At 36.1% G+C, this 17,493-nt stretch overlaps 1 protein-coding gene across 4 annotated transcripts in view; it reads left to right on the forward strand.

Moving 5' to 3' along the window:
* Positions 1 to 15,255: 15,255 nt before the first annotated feature.
* Positions 15,256 to 17,493, forward strand: part of LOC127636199 (zinc finger matrin-type protein 4-like) — a 151,033-nt gene continuing 148,795 nt past the window's right edge. For 2 of the 4 annotated variants that reach the window (XM_052116637.1, XM_052116627.1), the window contains exon 1: positions 15,286 to 15,379. In XM_052116637.1, coding sequence (XP_051972597.1) covers positions 15,293 to 15,379 — 87 coding nt within the window. In that variant the 5' untranslated portion in view covers positions 15,286 to 15,292. Of the gene's footprint in view, positions 15,380 to 17,493 lie in introns of all 4 variants that reach the window. The other 2 variants (XM_052116645.1, XM_052116654.1) reach the window with 2 other exon arrangements.

Raw genomic sequence — 17,493 nt, forward strand, 5'->3', positions numbered from 1 at the left:
TTCATTAATTTTAACTTGGGAAAAGAAAAATAGCTTGTCTGGCTAGACAGGCAAAATTGCCAAGGAGATGAGACTTTATCTATCTCTGTCTGGGAGGAAGGGGGGGGGGGTTCTCCAAGAAGAGGGATTCCAAGACTCACAGCACAGTCACTGGCTCTTCTCCATCCCTCTGGGCAAGGCTGGCTCCCATCATGCACTTCTGTGCCAGCCCATCATTGGCTCTGGCTGCCTTCTCTAAGTGAAGGCACCACACATTCCCAAAATGCCTCACTCTGTTTTCCACCTCATTTATCCCACAGATCTTATATTTAAATGGAATCAGACTGGAGAGATGTTTTAGGAAAGGGAGAGCTTTGGAATTAAAGAGGATGCAATGAAGTGTAAAGAGGGAAACCCTTAACCCTCTGCTGTCATAATCCACACTAAGTACTTTATTCATTACAGTTTTCCATCTCTTTTTGGAAGCACGCATTGTGTCACCAAATATCCTAATCTGTGTCTGTGTCTATTTATCATCTGCAAATAAGTGACTGTGTTTACATAGTATGTTCTTACTGTATTTTAAACATGGATGTATCAATATATTTAAGAATCCATTTTTTACAAATGTTTCATATGTTTTTTTTTTTTTTTTTTTGGATGAATGTGAGCGCTACACTGTGCTCACCTTCAAGCAAAATGTGATTTCTGTAGACCACCACACGAGGGAGACACACTCGTTTGAAAGAGCCCACTGATAGAGCAAACACCCTGCATCTTTTAAATATCAAGCATTAAATGGGAAAATACGATATGAACTGACAGATTCCAAGGCACATTATGTAATAGAAGCATTACATTGATTATTTGTAAATTGTACATGATCAGTTTACACAGATTATATCTCTAAAATAAACTGCACACCCCCATGTGTCTATTTGATGGATGCTCTCAGGCACATTGATCTGTGGGTGTTTGTGGGCAGATATTATGAATAGTCCTGGTCCACTGTGCCCACAGTGTTCTCAAATCATCCATGTTCTTTTTAAGGTGTTAGAGACAATGATGCTGTATACTACTATAAGAAAAGATGTACAATTCATGTGCACCTATACCTCTGTTCATACTAACTCACTGTATTTAAACAGATAGTTCACTCAAAAAATATAATTCCCTCATATTTACTCAACCTCATGCCATCCCAAATTTTATGGATTTCTTTTTCACCTAAAAAAAAAAAACAAAAAATGAAAAAGAATATTTCTAAATGTCACAATGCAAGTGTGTGGTATAAAATTTGTAATTTGTAGCTCAAAAAGGTACATAAAGCCAGCATAAAGGTAATCAATTCAATTTCAGTGTTAAATCTTTATCTTCTGAAGTGATAAGATAGGTGTGGATGAGAAAAATATATATAAATTACCATCACTGCCCAATATGTGGCGATATGTATGAAGAATGTGAATATGCCAAAAAACAAAAAAAGAATGTGAAATTAAAGTAAAAATGTGATCGGTAGTAATAAAGGACTTATATTGATCTGTTCTATCTGATCACCCACACTTATCATATCACTTCTGAAGACATGGACTTAACCACTGGAGTATGAATTACTTCTATGCTGCATTCATGTGCTTACAAATTTTGGTCACCATTCACTTGCATTGTGAGGACCTGGCTCAGATATTCTTCTAAAACTCTTAATTTGTGTTCAGCAGAAGAAATAAAGTCACACACATCTGGTATGGCATGAGGGTGAGTAAATGATGAGATAATTTACATTTTGGATGAACTATCCCTTTAACAAGGGGAAACGTTTAGACTTCGGTCTACAGTATTTAGGCTTACCGTATGTTGCTTTTGGGAAATGCAGCCCATATGACATTGTCAGGTACCGGTAGATTGTGCCACACATGGCAGTGACTGAGGAATTTTGCTCCCAATTCAAACACAGGTATTATCTAGCCTTTTTTGGTGTAGCAATTATAAAAGAAGACCTATGTGACATTGTCAGACAGAAAAAGTGAGGAACAAGCAGGAAAAACCCTCAAAACCTCTTGATTTTGTTGTTTTAAAAGGGCAGCATAGACTCCCCCTCAATAAATATTATCTTAAACTAGTGCTTCAACTAAACCAGAGTGAGAGAACAAAACAAGATGTCTAAAAGTGTTTACTCTGAAGTCAGCACATAGATAAACAATGGAATACTGTTCTATTTTACTAAATATATCTACAAAGGAATTTGTATTAAAATAGCCGAGAACACACACACAGAACACTATGGGCTGTTCTTGCCCTTTACAACCCTCAGAATCACCAGTGGTGGCACACACAACTTGCAGCTGTGTGACCTCAATTTCATATAGGCCTGATTCTACTGCAATACTGGTGCACACTTGGAATGGTGTTAGAGAGAGAAAAAGCACATCTCCTCACATAATTTCCTTGGGCATAGTAATTCACCCTTACCACTTATCAAACTTTAAAAATGGCTGTTTATAAGTGACTGACCGCCCACCAGAATAAACCATGCACTGATAAGATTTTCTACCTTTAAATTGAAAATGTAATTCTGAGAAGTTTGTACGTGTTCAGGGCTCTAGGTTGAGGTTGCCTTCATGTGCTAATCTATGACTTGCTTCCCTTATCCAGGTAAAAACTATTCAAGAGGAAATTGCTAAACTTGTTTCATATTATCACAAAACCACTTAGACCACTTAGACATCTAGACCAGTGGTTTTCAGCTAGTTTTGTTTCATGACACAGATATTACGTTGGACATCAAGTGGCGACCCAGCAAGGCACCAAACATAACCCATTTTTAATGTAGTCTGGTTTGTATTTTCTTTAATCCTGCACATTTTTGTTCTTGTTTTGAAGATGAGGTTATGTCATGCAACCTGTCCGTGCTGGCATCAACCTAATTTGAATGGCTTTGACCAAGTGACATCAAGTTTGATTGATGTAAATAACAAAAGGTATGGGAAGTGTTCTCTCCTCCAGTTCATATGCACAATCATATGGTTAGTTGCATTTTATAATTTACATTTAGATTCGTTTTTTTCCTGCTGTCCATGATCCAATCAGAACCGACCTCCAAGTTGCAACCCATTTTTGTGTTGCGACCCACCAGTTGAGGAGAACCACTGGTCTAAACTCTTCCAAGTAAACCAAACATGACATTAATTATAATATTTTAGCTTGAGGTCATATTGTAAAACTCACCAGTTTCTCTGCTATAATTAATTGTTATAAAAATTCTACACTTTTTGACATTCACCAAAACGTGTGTTGGAGTAAAAACATAGAAGCCAATAAACTCCTTAGTAGTGGGAGTAAAAATAAATAAATAAAAATCAGATCCAATGTCTACCTGAAAATGTCTGTTTTCAAATTCTGTGCAAAATGACATCATTTGTTGACTATGTCTCAATTGTTATGCGTTTATGTGCATTGTGTACTGGAGCAGTCTACTGAATCCTTCTTGACAAGCTTAGTTGCAAAGCATGAAGGATAAAAATGGGATAAAATCCATGTTACAATTGCAGCAGTCTCACATTGCAAGTCCATCTTTAACTATAGAAAATTTCCCTAGAGAATGGATGGCCTATCATCCCCCATCTCTCCTCTTTTTTTATTTTATTTTCTCTGTGTTTGTGTTGGAGGACTGGAGTTGCCTAAGGAAGAAGCTATGACATCACTGTTGGTGACCTTGGTCCCCTGCCAGCCACAGCTGTATGGAAACTGGTATGTGTGCACCTGTCAGAATGTGTGCTTATGTGTGAGTGCATGCATGTGAAAGTGTGTGTGCGTGCATGTGTAAAAATGTGTGTGTGCTCAGGCAGATAGCTGTGCAGTGGCTGTGAAGCAGAACATAATCTTAACTTTTAAGATGCATATGCCTAAAGCTTGAATGGAGGTATAAACCTGGTCCGCACGTGTTTTCTTCTCTTTTTTGTCTTCTCTAGACAACAACATTGTCTAGGGATCATATGAAACATGTACCATAAGAAAAACTCTAAGAAAAACTGATATAGCACACAAATGCATTTAAAGTGTACAGAACTGTATGAAACTCCTATCTCAATGCATTACATATGATTTCCATGTTAAATTTCATTACAAAGAAACGTCAATAATGTCTCTTAATTCTCAAAGCCTTCTTCTTTAAAAGATGTTTAAAAGTTTTAACTGCTCAACACTTAACCTAATGCTAGATAAAAAAAAAATAATAATAAAAAAACCTTTACAATTTCCTCTATGTACAGCACCAGAAAAAGGCCAAGAAAAAAAAAAAAAAACAAGCAAACAAAACTGTGTTACCTGCCTTTAATTGACTACCTATTGCAGTTATATTTACAAAAGACATCTATTTTAGTTTAAGTTATGAGCCACATTATGCCACATTCTCTCTTTTCAGGTGGCACTACCACTCCGTTTTAATATAACTTTTAATTTCCTTAACCATTTTACCCTTCTCACACCACATTGCAGTTCCAATCTACCATGACTGCTTTGATTGTTTTTGTGATTTATTATATGAAATGGTGAGGCCATTGAACAGGGAAAGTAACACAGTAACCAGCAGCTTCTACATTTGAATTCTATGTACCTATTTACCCAGAATTCTTGTAAAGAATTTAAATGAGCTGATGGGAATTTGAATGCAGCCAGTTACACGCCTAAGAATGGAACAAGAATAGAAGAATAGAATATACAATCCACAGGAGATTTTCCTTCCAGGCATTCCCCAGAATCTCTGAATAGTTTGCTGTGTGAATGATAAATAGACTGAGAACTCATAATTTTTACTGCAGTATGAGCAGGTTTTTTCAAACAAAATCTTTTGTTATTATTATATTTAAAATGATGGGTGGTTGCTTCTGGTGTCTGTTAAACTGAAAATTAACAAACGAAAAAAATTGCTTTTAATGTAGATGCATAAGAAAACTCTTATTTTATTAAAGCTTTATCTCCAGCATGAACTCTTCTAGTAGACAAAAAATAAATAAAAACTCCACATAATTTAAATTAAATAAGGGAGTAGTTTCAGCTAGCTGTGTACCAAACTGTTGATAAATTGCAAGTTAAAACTTAGTTAATACCAAAATGTAAATTCTGTCATCATCTACTCACCCAAATGTGTTTCGACTTCGCAAACTTTCTGTCCGCCAAAAAGAACTGATTATTTAAATGAACAAAAAGCGGAATACAGTTTTGCTCAAGGATATTTCAAGTGCCTCAAACAAAAACCTTTCAAAGATTCAGTGTCATGAACTCTGTAAGTATTGGCAAATCTAGCAACTAGTTACATTTAAGTGCTCATTGTTGCAAATGGGTAGTTTGTAAATACATTGAATAAAAAGCTATGTATCAGATTTGAGCTTGGAATTTAGCAAAAAACTTTTTTCCTGTGCAATATGCAGTCAACAAAAGCAGAGATTAGGAAGCCTCTCTCATGCATCAGTCACAAAATTGCAAAAAACAACCAACCGAGGACTTCCCTTTGTTATTGACAAATACACATTCCCTGAGGGAGAGGAAGATAAATGTCCATTGGTGCAAACGGCAATGTGCTCTTAATCTGTCAATGAATTTATCCTCAGGACACCTGTGTCCTTCACATTCACACTGTCTCTGATAGTGCTCTGGTCCTTCTCTTCATTTATTCTGTCACAAAGTGGTACACCTCAGAAATTTAAAACACACTCAATAAATAAAATGCTGATCTTGATTCTGTCAAGAATAGTGGTTCCACATGTTTGAAATTAGTTTCCTTAGAGCCACACTATGTAACTTTTTTTTAAAAAACAATAAAATGTTATTAATGAGAGAGTGCAACAAAAATCCATCTTCCAAACATGTCTTTACTTTATCCAAATATACTTTGATAAACCTATGATAATGATTTATATTTTAGAGCTGTCGGGACGGATTTAGTGGAAAATTGCATACATATGTTATTCGCCCGTTCGTGTCACATCATGCCCGTACACAGAGAAAATAAGATCCAGCTACTGTAGTGCGAATAGCTGAAGCTGAAAGTTTGTTGTTACAATGAATGAGAAAAATTTACCATAGAAAACGGCAAACCTCCGGAGATTCACTGGTTGTAAAAACAAAGAAACCACGAACAGAGCAGAGTCTACAAGCAAAAAGGGAAAGTGAAAGAGTCCGTAATAAAACCTGAATCAACATCGGCTTGGCTTTCAGAAGTGGCGACAACTCAGAGATCTGAAAAGATTTAAAAGCAACACCGGATGACTTTTTTTTTTAAATCAATAGGTTTTTTTATTGATGTGGTTTATGTATATTTGTGTAATCACACACACCTGTAATTATACTCTAATCGGTGCAGAACCTTTTAATTACTAGCACAAGTGTGCATTATTCTATATAACGGCAATAATATATGTGAATTCATCCTTTAGTCCTAGGCTCACCAAGAACATTGTAATGTTTTGAAATGATGTTGACCACTAGTTGGTAACAATGACAATCTATAAATTAGTTACTACCATGGTCTGTTTGGCCAGAATATCCTGCAGTTATAAAAACTTTACAACATTTGACCTTATCAGACTAGCAATCATTGTCTAATTTTAACGAATGTTGCCTAACTTATGTAATGTCATTTATTTCAAAACATCAGTGTTTCCAATAAGTCAAAACAACAGCATAATCTATGGCACTTACCTTCTCAGATATCTCGGATATCTGTCCTTTTCTTTTTTTCGTAATTTATTTGTCCATTCGCTCTGATAAGATGTCCTGTACCCTGTGCACACCATTGCCTCGAATCACATTCATGCTGATGAGCAGAGCCGAAGCACAACTTACATTATTACCAAAACAATGTTCTTCCACAAGAACATTGTTACATGTTACATAATGTACAATTACCATCTAATGTCAACTTCAAGTAGAAAGAACCTAACTGAATAAAGTAAACCAAACAAACCAAACAAGCCAACAAACATCTCTAATTCACTTAATTAAAAGTCTTGTATGAAATAGAAACATGCTAGCTAATGACAGAAATATTATCATGATAATTATATGGTGGGAAGCGCTACCGAAGTAAGTCCACTCAGTGGCCGTCTTTGGAATGCTCTCGGGCCGGCTGGGAAGCTATTTTTCTACGTAAACAAGCAACATACAAGTACAGCTCCTCTCTACTTGAACGTGGAAAGACAGAAATTTCCCAAACAGTTGGTCAAGATTACGATCAAAGAACATATTTAAAACCAGCAGTGCTAAAATCTGACAACACTGGTATCATAAATTGTTCTTTTTTTTTTCAAATTTTTTTTTTTAAAATAATGCTCTAAAAAGCACTATTTTCCCAGATTGTCTAGCTAATGTGCATGCGCATTCTCGAGTCACTTGAAAGGCGATGTCTAGTGATTGGCTCTTTTACTTGTTAGGCAGGACTTCCTTTTCGACAACCATTGACCATTGGATGTTCCAGTTTCTCTCATTAATTTTAATAGAAGTGGCCAGTCTCTGTTATATATTCTCTGGCACTATTCAGTTCTATGGTTAAAACATCAGTTGCTCAAAGGGGCTCGGTGACAAGTTTAAGCAAATAAGGATATAGCGCTAACAGCAGTGATCATGGAGAGAACGACCTACATTATTGGCATTACTGTCGTGGCTAGAACAGTACCTTAAACTCTGTGGCTAATTTAAAAACTTTGTTGCGCGTAGTTTATACAGTGGCTTAGTTGGCCTATGGGGCTTTAGATTATCCAGGAGAAAAAAACATTGGCTTCTTTCATAGTATAAATCAAGCTTAACAAGTCTATATTCTTGCACAATAACACATAAAATAACACATCATTTTAACATTGACCCTCCCTGTCGAGTAACATGCAAAGCATGCAGGGAACTAGAAATCCTCTGCCCAGTTTTAGGTACATTAACATTTACTTTTATGCATTTCGCAAACGCTTTTATCCAAAGCGACTTACAGTGCACTTATTACAGGGACAATCCCCCCGGAGCAACCTGGAGTTAAGTGCCTTGCTCAAGGACACAATGGTGGTGGCTGTGGGGATCGAACCAACAACCTTCGCATTAACAGTTATGTGCTTCAGCCAACTACACCAGCACCATTGTAACACTTTACAATAAGGTTCCATCCGTTAACATTAGTTAATGCATTAGGTATCATGAACTAACAATTAACAATATATTTTTACAGCATTTATTAATCTTTGTTAATGTTAGTTAATAAAACATGTTAATTGTTATATGCTAGTTTGTTGTGCATTTACTAATATTAACAAATACAACATTTGATTTTAAAGGGGTCATGAAATGAGAAATACAATTTTCCTTGATCTTTTGACATATAAGAGGTCATTGTACTATAAAAAATACTGTAATTTTACAAATTAAAAATTAAAAATACTGTGGCATTTACAGGTGAAACTCGAAAAATTAGAATATCGTGCAAAAGTTCATTAATTTCAGTAATTCAACTTAAAAGGTGAAACTAATATATTATATAGACTCATTACAAGCAAAGTAAGATATTTCAAGCCTTTATTTGATATAATTTTTATGATTATGGCTTACAACTTATGAAAACCCCAAATTCAGAATCTCAGAAAATTAGAATATTGTGAAAAGGTTCAGTATTGTAAGCTCAGAGTGTCACACTCTAATCAGCTAAACACCTGCAAAGGGTTCCTGAGCCTTTAAATGGTCTCTCAGTCTGGTTCAGTTGAATTCACTATCATGGGGAAGACTGCTGACCTGACAGTTGTGCAGAAAACCATCATTGACACCCTCCACAAGGAGGGAAAGCCTCAAAAAGTAATTGCAAAAGAAGTTGGATGTTCTCAAAGTGCTGTATCAAAGCATATTAATAGAAAGTTAAGTGGAAGGGAAAAGTGTGGAAGAAAAAGGTGCACAAGCAGCAGGGATGACCGTAGCCTGGAGAGGATTGTCAGGAAAAGGCCATTCAAATGTGTGGGGAGCTTCACAAGGAGTGGACTGAGGCTGGAGTTACTGCATCAAGAGCCACCACACACAGGCGGGTCCTGGACATGGGCTTCAAATGTCAAATGTCTTACCTGGGCTAAAGAAAAAAGAACTGGTCTGTTGCTCAGTGGTCCAAAGTCCTCTTGTCTGATGAGAGCAAATTTTGCATCTCATTTGGAAACCAAGGTCCCAGAGTCTGGAGGAAGAATGGAGAGGCACACAATCCAAGATGCTTGAAGTCCAGTGTGAAGTTTCCACAGTCTGTGTTGGTTTGGGGAGCCATGTCATCGGCTGGTGTTGGTCCACTGTGCTTTATTAAGTCCAGAGTCAACGCAGCCGTCTACCGGGACATTTTAGAGCACTTCATGCTTCCTTCAGCAGACAAGCTTTATGGAGATGCTGACTTCATTTTGCAGCAGGACTTGGCACCTGCCCACACTGCCAAAAGTACCAAAACCTGGTTCAATGACCATGGTATTACTGTGCTTGATTGGCCAGCAAACTCGCCTGACCTGAACCCCATAGAGAATCTATGGGGCATTGCCAAGAGAAAGATGAGAGACATGAGACCAAACAATGCAGAAGAGCTGAAGGCCACTATTGAAGCATCTTGGTCTTCCATAACACCTCAGCAGTGCCACAGGCTGATAGCATCCATGCCACGCCGCATTGAGGCAGTAATTAATGCAAAAGGGGCCCAAACCAAGTACTGAGTACATATGCATGATTATACTTTTCAGAGGGCCGACATTTCTGTATTTAAAATCCTTTTTTTTATTGATTTCATGTAATATTCTAATTTTCTGAGATTCTGAATTTGGGGTTTTCATAAGCTGTAAGCCATAATCATAAAAATTATATCAAATAAAGGCTTGAAATATCTTACTTTGCTTGTAATGAGTCTATATAATATATTAGTTTCACCTTTTAAGTTGAATTACTGAAATTAATTAACTTTTGCACGATATTCTAATTTTTCGAGTTTCACCTGTATTTAAACCAGGCTCTAAAAATCCTACTAGATTAACAGATCTGACCATTATAATGCATCTCACTCAATGTCAAGTTAAAACTCTATTAAGGACGCCTCCTTTCTGTTTCATTAAACTGCACTGTTTCTTGCTGATTTGAAGGCATCCTGGAACATTTTCTCACCCATCTGTGCCATAAGTAATTGTTGGTCTTTTGTAAGCATGCACTAGATCAGTGGTTCTCAACCTTTTTTTGATGCACACACACACACACACACACACACACACACACACACACACACACACACACACACACACACACACACACACACACACACACACACACACTTCATTGCCTTACATCTTGCCTATTTTTCTATATCATCTTAAAAATAGTGTATTTTGCATTTGCCCCTATGAATTTTGTATTTATTTATTTGTATAGTTTTAACAATGGTATTTGTAACAAGACCATAGTAAGCACAAGTGCGGATCTGCACTACCATGGTTAGACGTAACATGATTCTATAAAACAATCTCTGTAATTAAAAGAGTAAGCCTACCCTAAAATCATTTGGGAAAAAACAACTATATATATATATATATATAAACATGTATAAGTTGTAACAAAAATTATTAGTGATATGATAATATTTATTCTGAATCTACATATTTCTGCCTAAAGTACAGTTAGTTTTACTATAGTAAAATCCTGGGAGTTGATGTAGAATTCTGTGCCGAATTCAAATGCTTTACGCGTTTTGCGCTGTGCTTCACTGGTTCCCGCAGCGCTGTAATAATCAGCAGTGCACGTTTAAGAGCTCAAGACCAGCATGTGAGTAAAAAAAGCACTTTGCGCTCGTGCTGCTCTGTTCATTGAGTGGTGTCCAACTACAGAGCCATACAGGTGCATCAGCGGATGTTTTGACTCCACCTGTCTATTTGCTAAGCCAGATTCTTCAGATGCATCGTTAGATTTCTGAATCAGATGAACTAATGTATGAACGTCTTCCAATCTGTACTTACCCATATAATGGAGAACTGATATACTCCAAGTCTAAATAAACTATGAAGTAGTTGAAACTCATGATAGTGACTAAATTATTTGCATGTGCAGTGTGATATTTGTGAAAGTATAAATTAAATTGCAAGCAAAATTTGATTTGCGTGTGCACAGAACATTTTGTAAAGGTGTAAATCAATTTGCAAACGTAAGAAAAAACTATTAGCAATAATTTAATGCTTTGTATAGGTGTAATTCACGTGTTGCGAATCTGTAATTTCAGATTAACACAAAGTAAATGTGGTCTGTATTATTCTGACCTTTTTTAGAAAGGGTTTAAAGAACAGCAAAACAGATTCACTATGTAGAATCAGTCTATATGTGTTAAATAAACTACTGCAAATGTATAAATGACTTGTGTTTGTGCCATAAATATTTTCCAGAAATAATCCGATATACACTGTTCTATCTTCCCTTATATGCACTCACGCTTTTGGCACAAATATTTCACTGAAAAGAGTTTTGCAAGCATGAGGGGGAGGGTGGGTCCGCCTACTTCTAGTAACCAATCAAGGTTTTCCTTGACCTTTTTACTCTGACCTGATTGGTTTAACAATGTGACAGACAGCCTCTTCTTCATTAGGTTCAGCGTTGTTCCTCTGTGTATCTTTCCTCTCTTGAATATTAAACTTAAATATTAATACATAAACATTCTTTTATTGTGAGAGTAAAGTTGGGCAGACACTGTTTATTACCATTATTAAATATGATTCTCAATCTGGTTTTCAAATGTTTCTTCTTGTTGCTGTTCATTACTTTAATTAAAATGTAATTCTAGTGTTTAACTGCCGCATCTTTCAATAACAGTTCATTTGCAAAGCTTGAATCATATTGTGACATGTTCACAAGCAATCGTCTCTAATTTAACCCGAAAACATGAAATCCACTCTGAAATGTTCTGAATACGCAAACATAATACAATTCACGCACTGACGTGCGGTCTGGGTAGGCAAACTAGGCACTGCCTACCCTGCCAAAATTCAAAAATAAAATGTTTATTAAATAATAAACTTGTATTTGGATTTTTACTTTTTATTCTTGTGATTTTTACATGCAATATGTGTGTTATTCCAATTGTTTAGACGTTATGATGACAAATGTAGCAGTTACGCATAATCAACTAAAAACAAATGGTAGAATAAGCAGCGCTTTTACGGTCCATTCATTGCAGACGACAAGCGGAAAACCCATGTTGCGCATGCGCACTTCGATCCTGTATTCTTTAACATGTACGGCAAAAAGCACAAATCTGCTGTGCCTTTTGACGTAAATATGTTATGCCCGTAATCATCTCCGTTACGTATCAGACATGGACCAATTAAAATCGAGATATTCCTGGACATTTGCGTAGCTAACGTCATTACACCACAGCTAGTGTACATGCCTAATCCCCGCAAAATTCAAAATGACAGCACCAGCCGTAATCACGGAATTAAGAAATTTTTCCAAGCTCGATTTTAATTCCAAATAGGAGTTAATTGCAAGAGGGAGGTCTACGCCAGCCTTAGATGGGGCCCAAAAATTATCCGATCATTTCAAACTGATTGGTATGTAAGAAAAGATTGGCTATGTGGCTGCGCTAACAATCAGCGGCTGTACTGCTATCCCTGCCTGCTTCTTTCAACCAGTCAGACTGTTTGGACTTCAGCGGGATATAGTGATTTGAACAACCTGCCCGCAGCTTTAACCAAGCATGAAAAGTCGTCAGCTCACATCCAGTGTCAAATTACACTGAAAACCTTTGGAAAATCTCGGATCGACCTTGCACTTGACGAGCAAAGGAAGCTGAACATAACCACAATGAAAAGGTAAAGGAAAACCGAGAGGTTTTGAAGGATCAGAAAAATGCATAACGTTCACTGTTTACGCACTTGTGTGTGTGTGTGTGTGTGTGTGTGTGTGTGAGAGAGAGAGAGAGAGAGAGAGAGAGAGAGAGAGAGAGAGTGTGAGTACATGATATACATCCTGATTTGTACATTTCTTGATATGCCGCGCTTGTGTGTAACGTTCACTGTTATTACGTATTAGCTTAAACAATAAATCAGGTAATCTGGCTTTCATAACTCAGTGCCTAGCCTCTTTAAGACATCACCGCACGTCACTGAATTCACGGTGATACTGGGTTCTTCAACAGGCTAAAGCAGAGAAACTGGTCTTCACAGGAGTGACATCTCGCACATCTTCCGTGTTTGTTTATACACAGAATGGCATACGTTTCTCCCAGTCTGTGGTAATAGCAGAATGAGGCGCATTTTTAAGAGTTGTGTTTATACCGCTCTTAAAACGTGCTGCGTTTATCAGTCATAGTAGTCAAATCTATCGTCAAGTTCCTCGTTGCATTAACATTTTTATTTTTATTAGATATTTCATTCATGAATGTTTCAAATGTCATGACTATTTGATAGTTGCTGTGCTTGAGTGAATATTTTGATATATTCAGATGAAATGTGCTGGCTGAAATGTAGTTTTATAAATTATAATGTGAAGCTAGTTCATTTTCTTCTGACTAAGTTTCAAATATAGCTTTATTTGAGGGGGTGCAAGAAGTTTGCCAATCAGAACAGTGGGAATTTACATTGAAGTCTTAAAGGGCCAGATAGCTTAAAACTGAGCATTTCAGACAGGGGGCCAGAGACTGGATAGAAAATTAACATAAATTATTAAATTATGACTGTTTTGATGCAAAAAACAAACAAAACAAAAAAAAAACAAACAAAACAAAGAAACTTTACTTATAATATAACTGGACCTCAGGGAAGATAATACAATTATAAAAAGAGTATGTCATGATCCATTTAAAAATGCATTAGTATACGTTGAATCTAACATTAAATAGTGCTAGTAAATGCTTAATAAATATTGTTTATTGTTAGTTCATGTTAACTAATGTTGTTAAATAATGTTAACAAATGAAACCTTCTTGTAAAGTGTTTCCCAATTTTAAGTGATTCTGTAAAGCTTGAATGGTGCTCTCAATTTCAGAAAGTTACAGCTCATGTAAAACCAACTCAAGTCTGGAGTGGCTTTTCACTAGACATTGTGACCTGAAAATTAGATTTCATGTTGTGTTTTCAGTGTTTATTTATACCCGTGGGCAGTTCTACCTGGTTTTTATAAGTTGCACAATCATTTATTAATTCTGTCATCAGCAATATCATAGATATAATTATAGCAATACTGTGCAGACATAACATGAGCAATACTGAACAGAAGGAACTAAATCTATATGTATCCTGCTTAAAGCATGCTTAAAAGTGGAGGGGTCTATTATGCGACAAAATTGAAGATTAACTCACAAGTCATGATTCTTTTTTTTTTTTTACGTGTAAATATTCTAGAAGATACAATATTCTGAAGAAGTTTGGGCACCTGTCTGATAAACGGTTTTGTACTACTCAATAAAAAGGATTTTTTGCTTTTTTGCAAAGTTGACTTTGCCTAAGGGCATGTTCCCTTTAGTGTCAGCCTGATGAAATGCTTCCCACACAGTCTTGCTTCGCTTCAAATCATAATCAAATTTCACTTTTAAGGTCAATGGATTTTTTCCAGTCAAAATAAGCGGTAGGCTATGCAAGACTTTAGGACCTAGATTTTTAAAGGTAAAGCATTCACACATGAAAATGTATTAAACAGCACAGAGATGGAAATTTATGGATATTTATGACTAGGTTATAATAAATAAATACATAAATAAATAAAAAAAGGTACGTGGGAGAGACAGGAAAAGAGAAATTAGCCTGTTATCAAATATAAAAATGATTTGTTTCTTAGACCTGTTCAAAGATGGGAAAGGCTGGGTTGTTTTGCTTTAATTTAATTGAATAGCATTTATCTGAAAATACATGATTTTACAATGCACAGGTAAGAGATAAGTGCTGTTCCCCAAATAAATTAATAAAATAATAATAATAATAATAATAATAATAATAATAATAATAATAAAAATATTATTCACTCACCTTCATGTACTGCAGTCACCACTGATTTCAATTGCATCTTTTTTCCACATGAAAATGAATGCTGATTGATAACTTTACTTAACAGTAGCTGTGGCACTATGACAGAATCCATATAATTCAGCTTCATCTTCACCTTGTTCTTTCAAATTTGTGCACTACAGTCACCTATCCAAGCTTGTGAAGGCACGACTGCAGAAAAAAAACTACTCCAGTCATCCAGCCAATGAAGTAGAGAGGGGCGGAGAACGCTCTGCAATTGAACTAAAGAACCGCAGGCAGCTGTACACAAGCATCCTCTATTCTACACACGCGTCCACATCACTCAGTCAATGGATTACACCTTCTCTCTCCAAGTGCAACACCAGCTGACCGTGTCCCAAACGCACTTATATCAGGGCTACAGCTTAGAGTTACAGGTATGTTTTAAAAAATGTATTCAAGTATGTGCTAGTTTCTTTAACAGTGGTAGTGCCTTCAAACTAACCATTCTCTCGACAATATCTGAGACACTTGGACTGGATACCTCGCACTCTGAAATTATACGGCGGTGTCATACTTATGATTGCTTGACACTGTGGCGCGTGAAACGCCGGTTTCAGCGCGAGCTCGAAGGCAATGTGTGTCGCGTTACGTGATGTTTATAGGATTTGCGATTCAGTAGCGCAACATCAGAAACTGTAGAGTCCATTAAATCATACATGACGTGTCGTTTGAGAGACTCAACAGTCGCTCGCATCGCCAATCAGTGCAGCGTGTCATTTTCGTTAATGTCTTTGTTATTGTGAGAACCAAGGATGACGCTGGAATGAAAAGGCACATTTCGGTGGCTCGAGGCAATATGCTTGAATTGATAGCCCGTTTTTTGACAGATTGCTCTCGGTTTCGTCAACCTGACAGCTGTTTAATTTACCAAAAATTATAAATTATGTATCACGAGGACCCTGTTGATGCAGCCTGCAGGCAGTGTCAATTTTCAGTCAAGTGCGCTTTGATCTTCGTTTTCACCTGTTGTTGTGATCTATCATTTTATTGAGATGGGCTTTTGTAGCGACAACCCTTAAATATATTACTAGTAGGGACATCACCTGTGCTATAGCCTACCTGTCTCACTGGAAAGACCAAACATTGTTTACATAAGGAAGGTTTAGGTTAGTGATATGTGTTTGTTACTTATCATTAGCTGAGTAATTGTACTAAGCAGGTTTTCGTTTACAGTACATTCATTTTACACTTCACAAGAATTTCCTAAGGAAAACTACCAACTGCTAAAATAAGAAGTGAGAATGTATCATACAGTATTTTAACAAATCTTAATTTTTTACAGCTTTTGGAAACTTGAACTCCTACCATAAAAGTATTATGCCCACATACAAAATTGTATTTATTTATTTATTACAGTCTGTTTCTCATTTGTATGTTTTTGTAGTATTTGCATTTGGAAATTGAAGATTAACTGTCTTTATGTTTATTTATTTATTTTGCTTGTGATTGTAATTAAATGCACAAGCAGGCACATTTTCTTTTTCAAATGTATTTAAGTTTAGTATGTATCCATTGTCTTTTATTTTTAGCATTTGAAAGTGGGACTGTCTCTTTAAAGATTCTTCTCCAGGTGCTACTTAGATCATCTTTGTGCAGAATAAGAGTAGCATTAATATTCCCTTTCATATTCTTGGAAGTGCAAATACGTGACACAAAAGCAAATGTATCTTTGTAATAAGAGGCTTCCTTCTCATTTAACCCTATACTTATACACTTTGTCTGCCTAAAACTAAAGTGGATATACATCTTGTAGAATGGTAGAAGAATCTGAGAAGAAAAGTCTATTTAAAATGTAATCTTGTCTATTAGAGTATGTTGTATTGAATTCTAGAATTATTCCAGATTATCTGAACATTAAACGTAAATGTGACACTAGGATAAAATTACATTTTTTGACATAACTGTACTTTCTTAGAAGCTTATTGGCTAATAAACAGTTGTTATAGAGAGAAAGGAGACTGAGTAAGAGAAATTAATAATTTATGTTTTCTTGACACTGTTTTTCCCAGTGCAGTGAAGAGGATCATCTTTGATTATTTTGGTGTAGGGCTGCAACTAACGTTTATTTTGATATCGATAAATCTAACGATTATTAGAACAATTATTCGACTATTTGGCGATTATCACAACGATTGATCATTAGCTCTTAACCGAATATTCAGCTTGTTCCCCAACTTAAAAGGTTGTATTAAACATGCTTGCTAACAATAAAGATGACAAATGGATACTTTTTACAAGTTTAATTCAGTAAAGAAATTAATCGCAATAAATCCTATTGTTATCAAGTGTTTTTGTATTGTTTTCTGTTTAAAATTGTCTAAAAATTCTTAAAACAAGATACATTTACTTGAGAAGCAACATATAAGATATTTAGACTTGCTTTAAGAGAATGTATCTTAAAAATAAGTGTATTTTGTATATAAGTGTATGTGGCAGGGCGGAGGGCGGGCCGGGTCGTGATCCTACACACCCGGTCCCGTATTAGGCT

The sequence above is a fragment of the Xyrauchen texanus genome, chromosome 4, assembly GCF_025860055.1.
Source record: "Xyrauchen texanus isolate HMW12.3.18 chromosome 4, RBS_HiC_50CHRs, whole genome shotgun sequence".
NCBI classification, from domain to species: Eukaryota; Metazoa; Chordata; class Actinopteri; order Cypriniformes; family Catostomidae; genus Xyrauchen; species Xyrauchen texanus.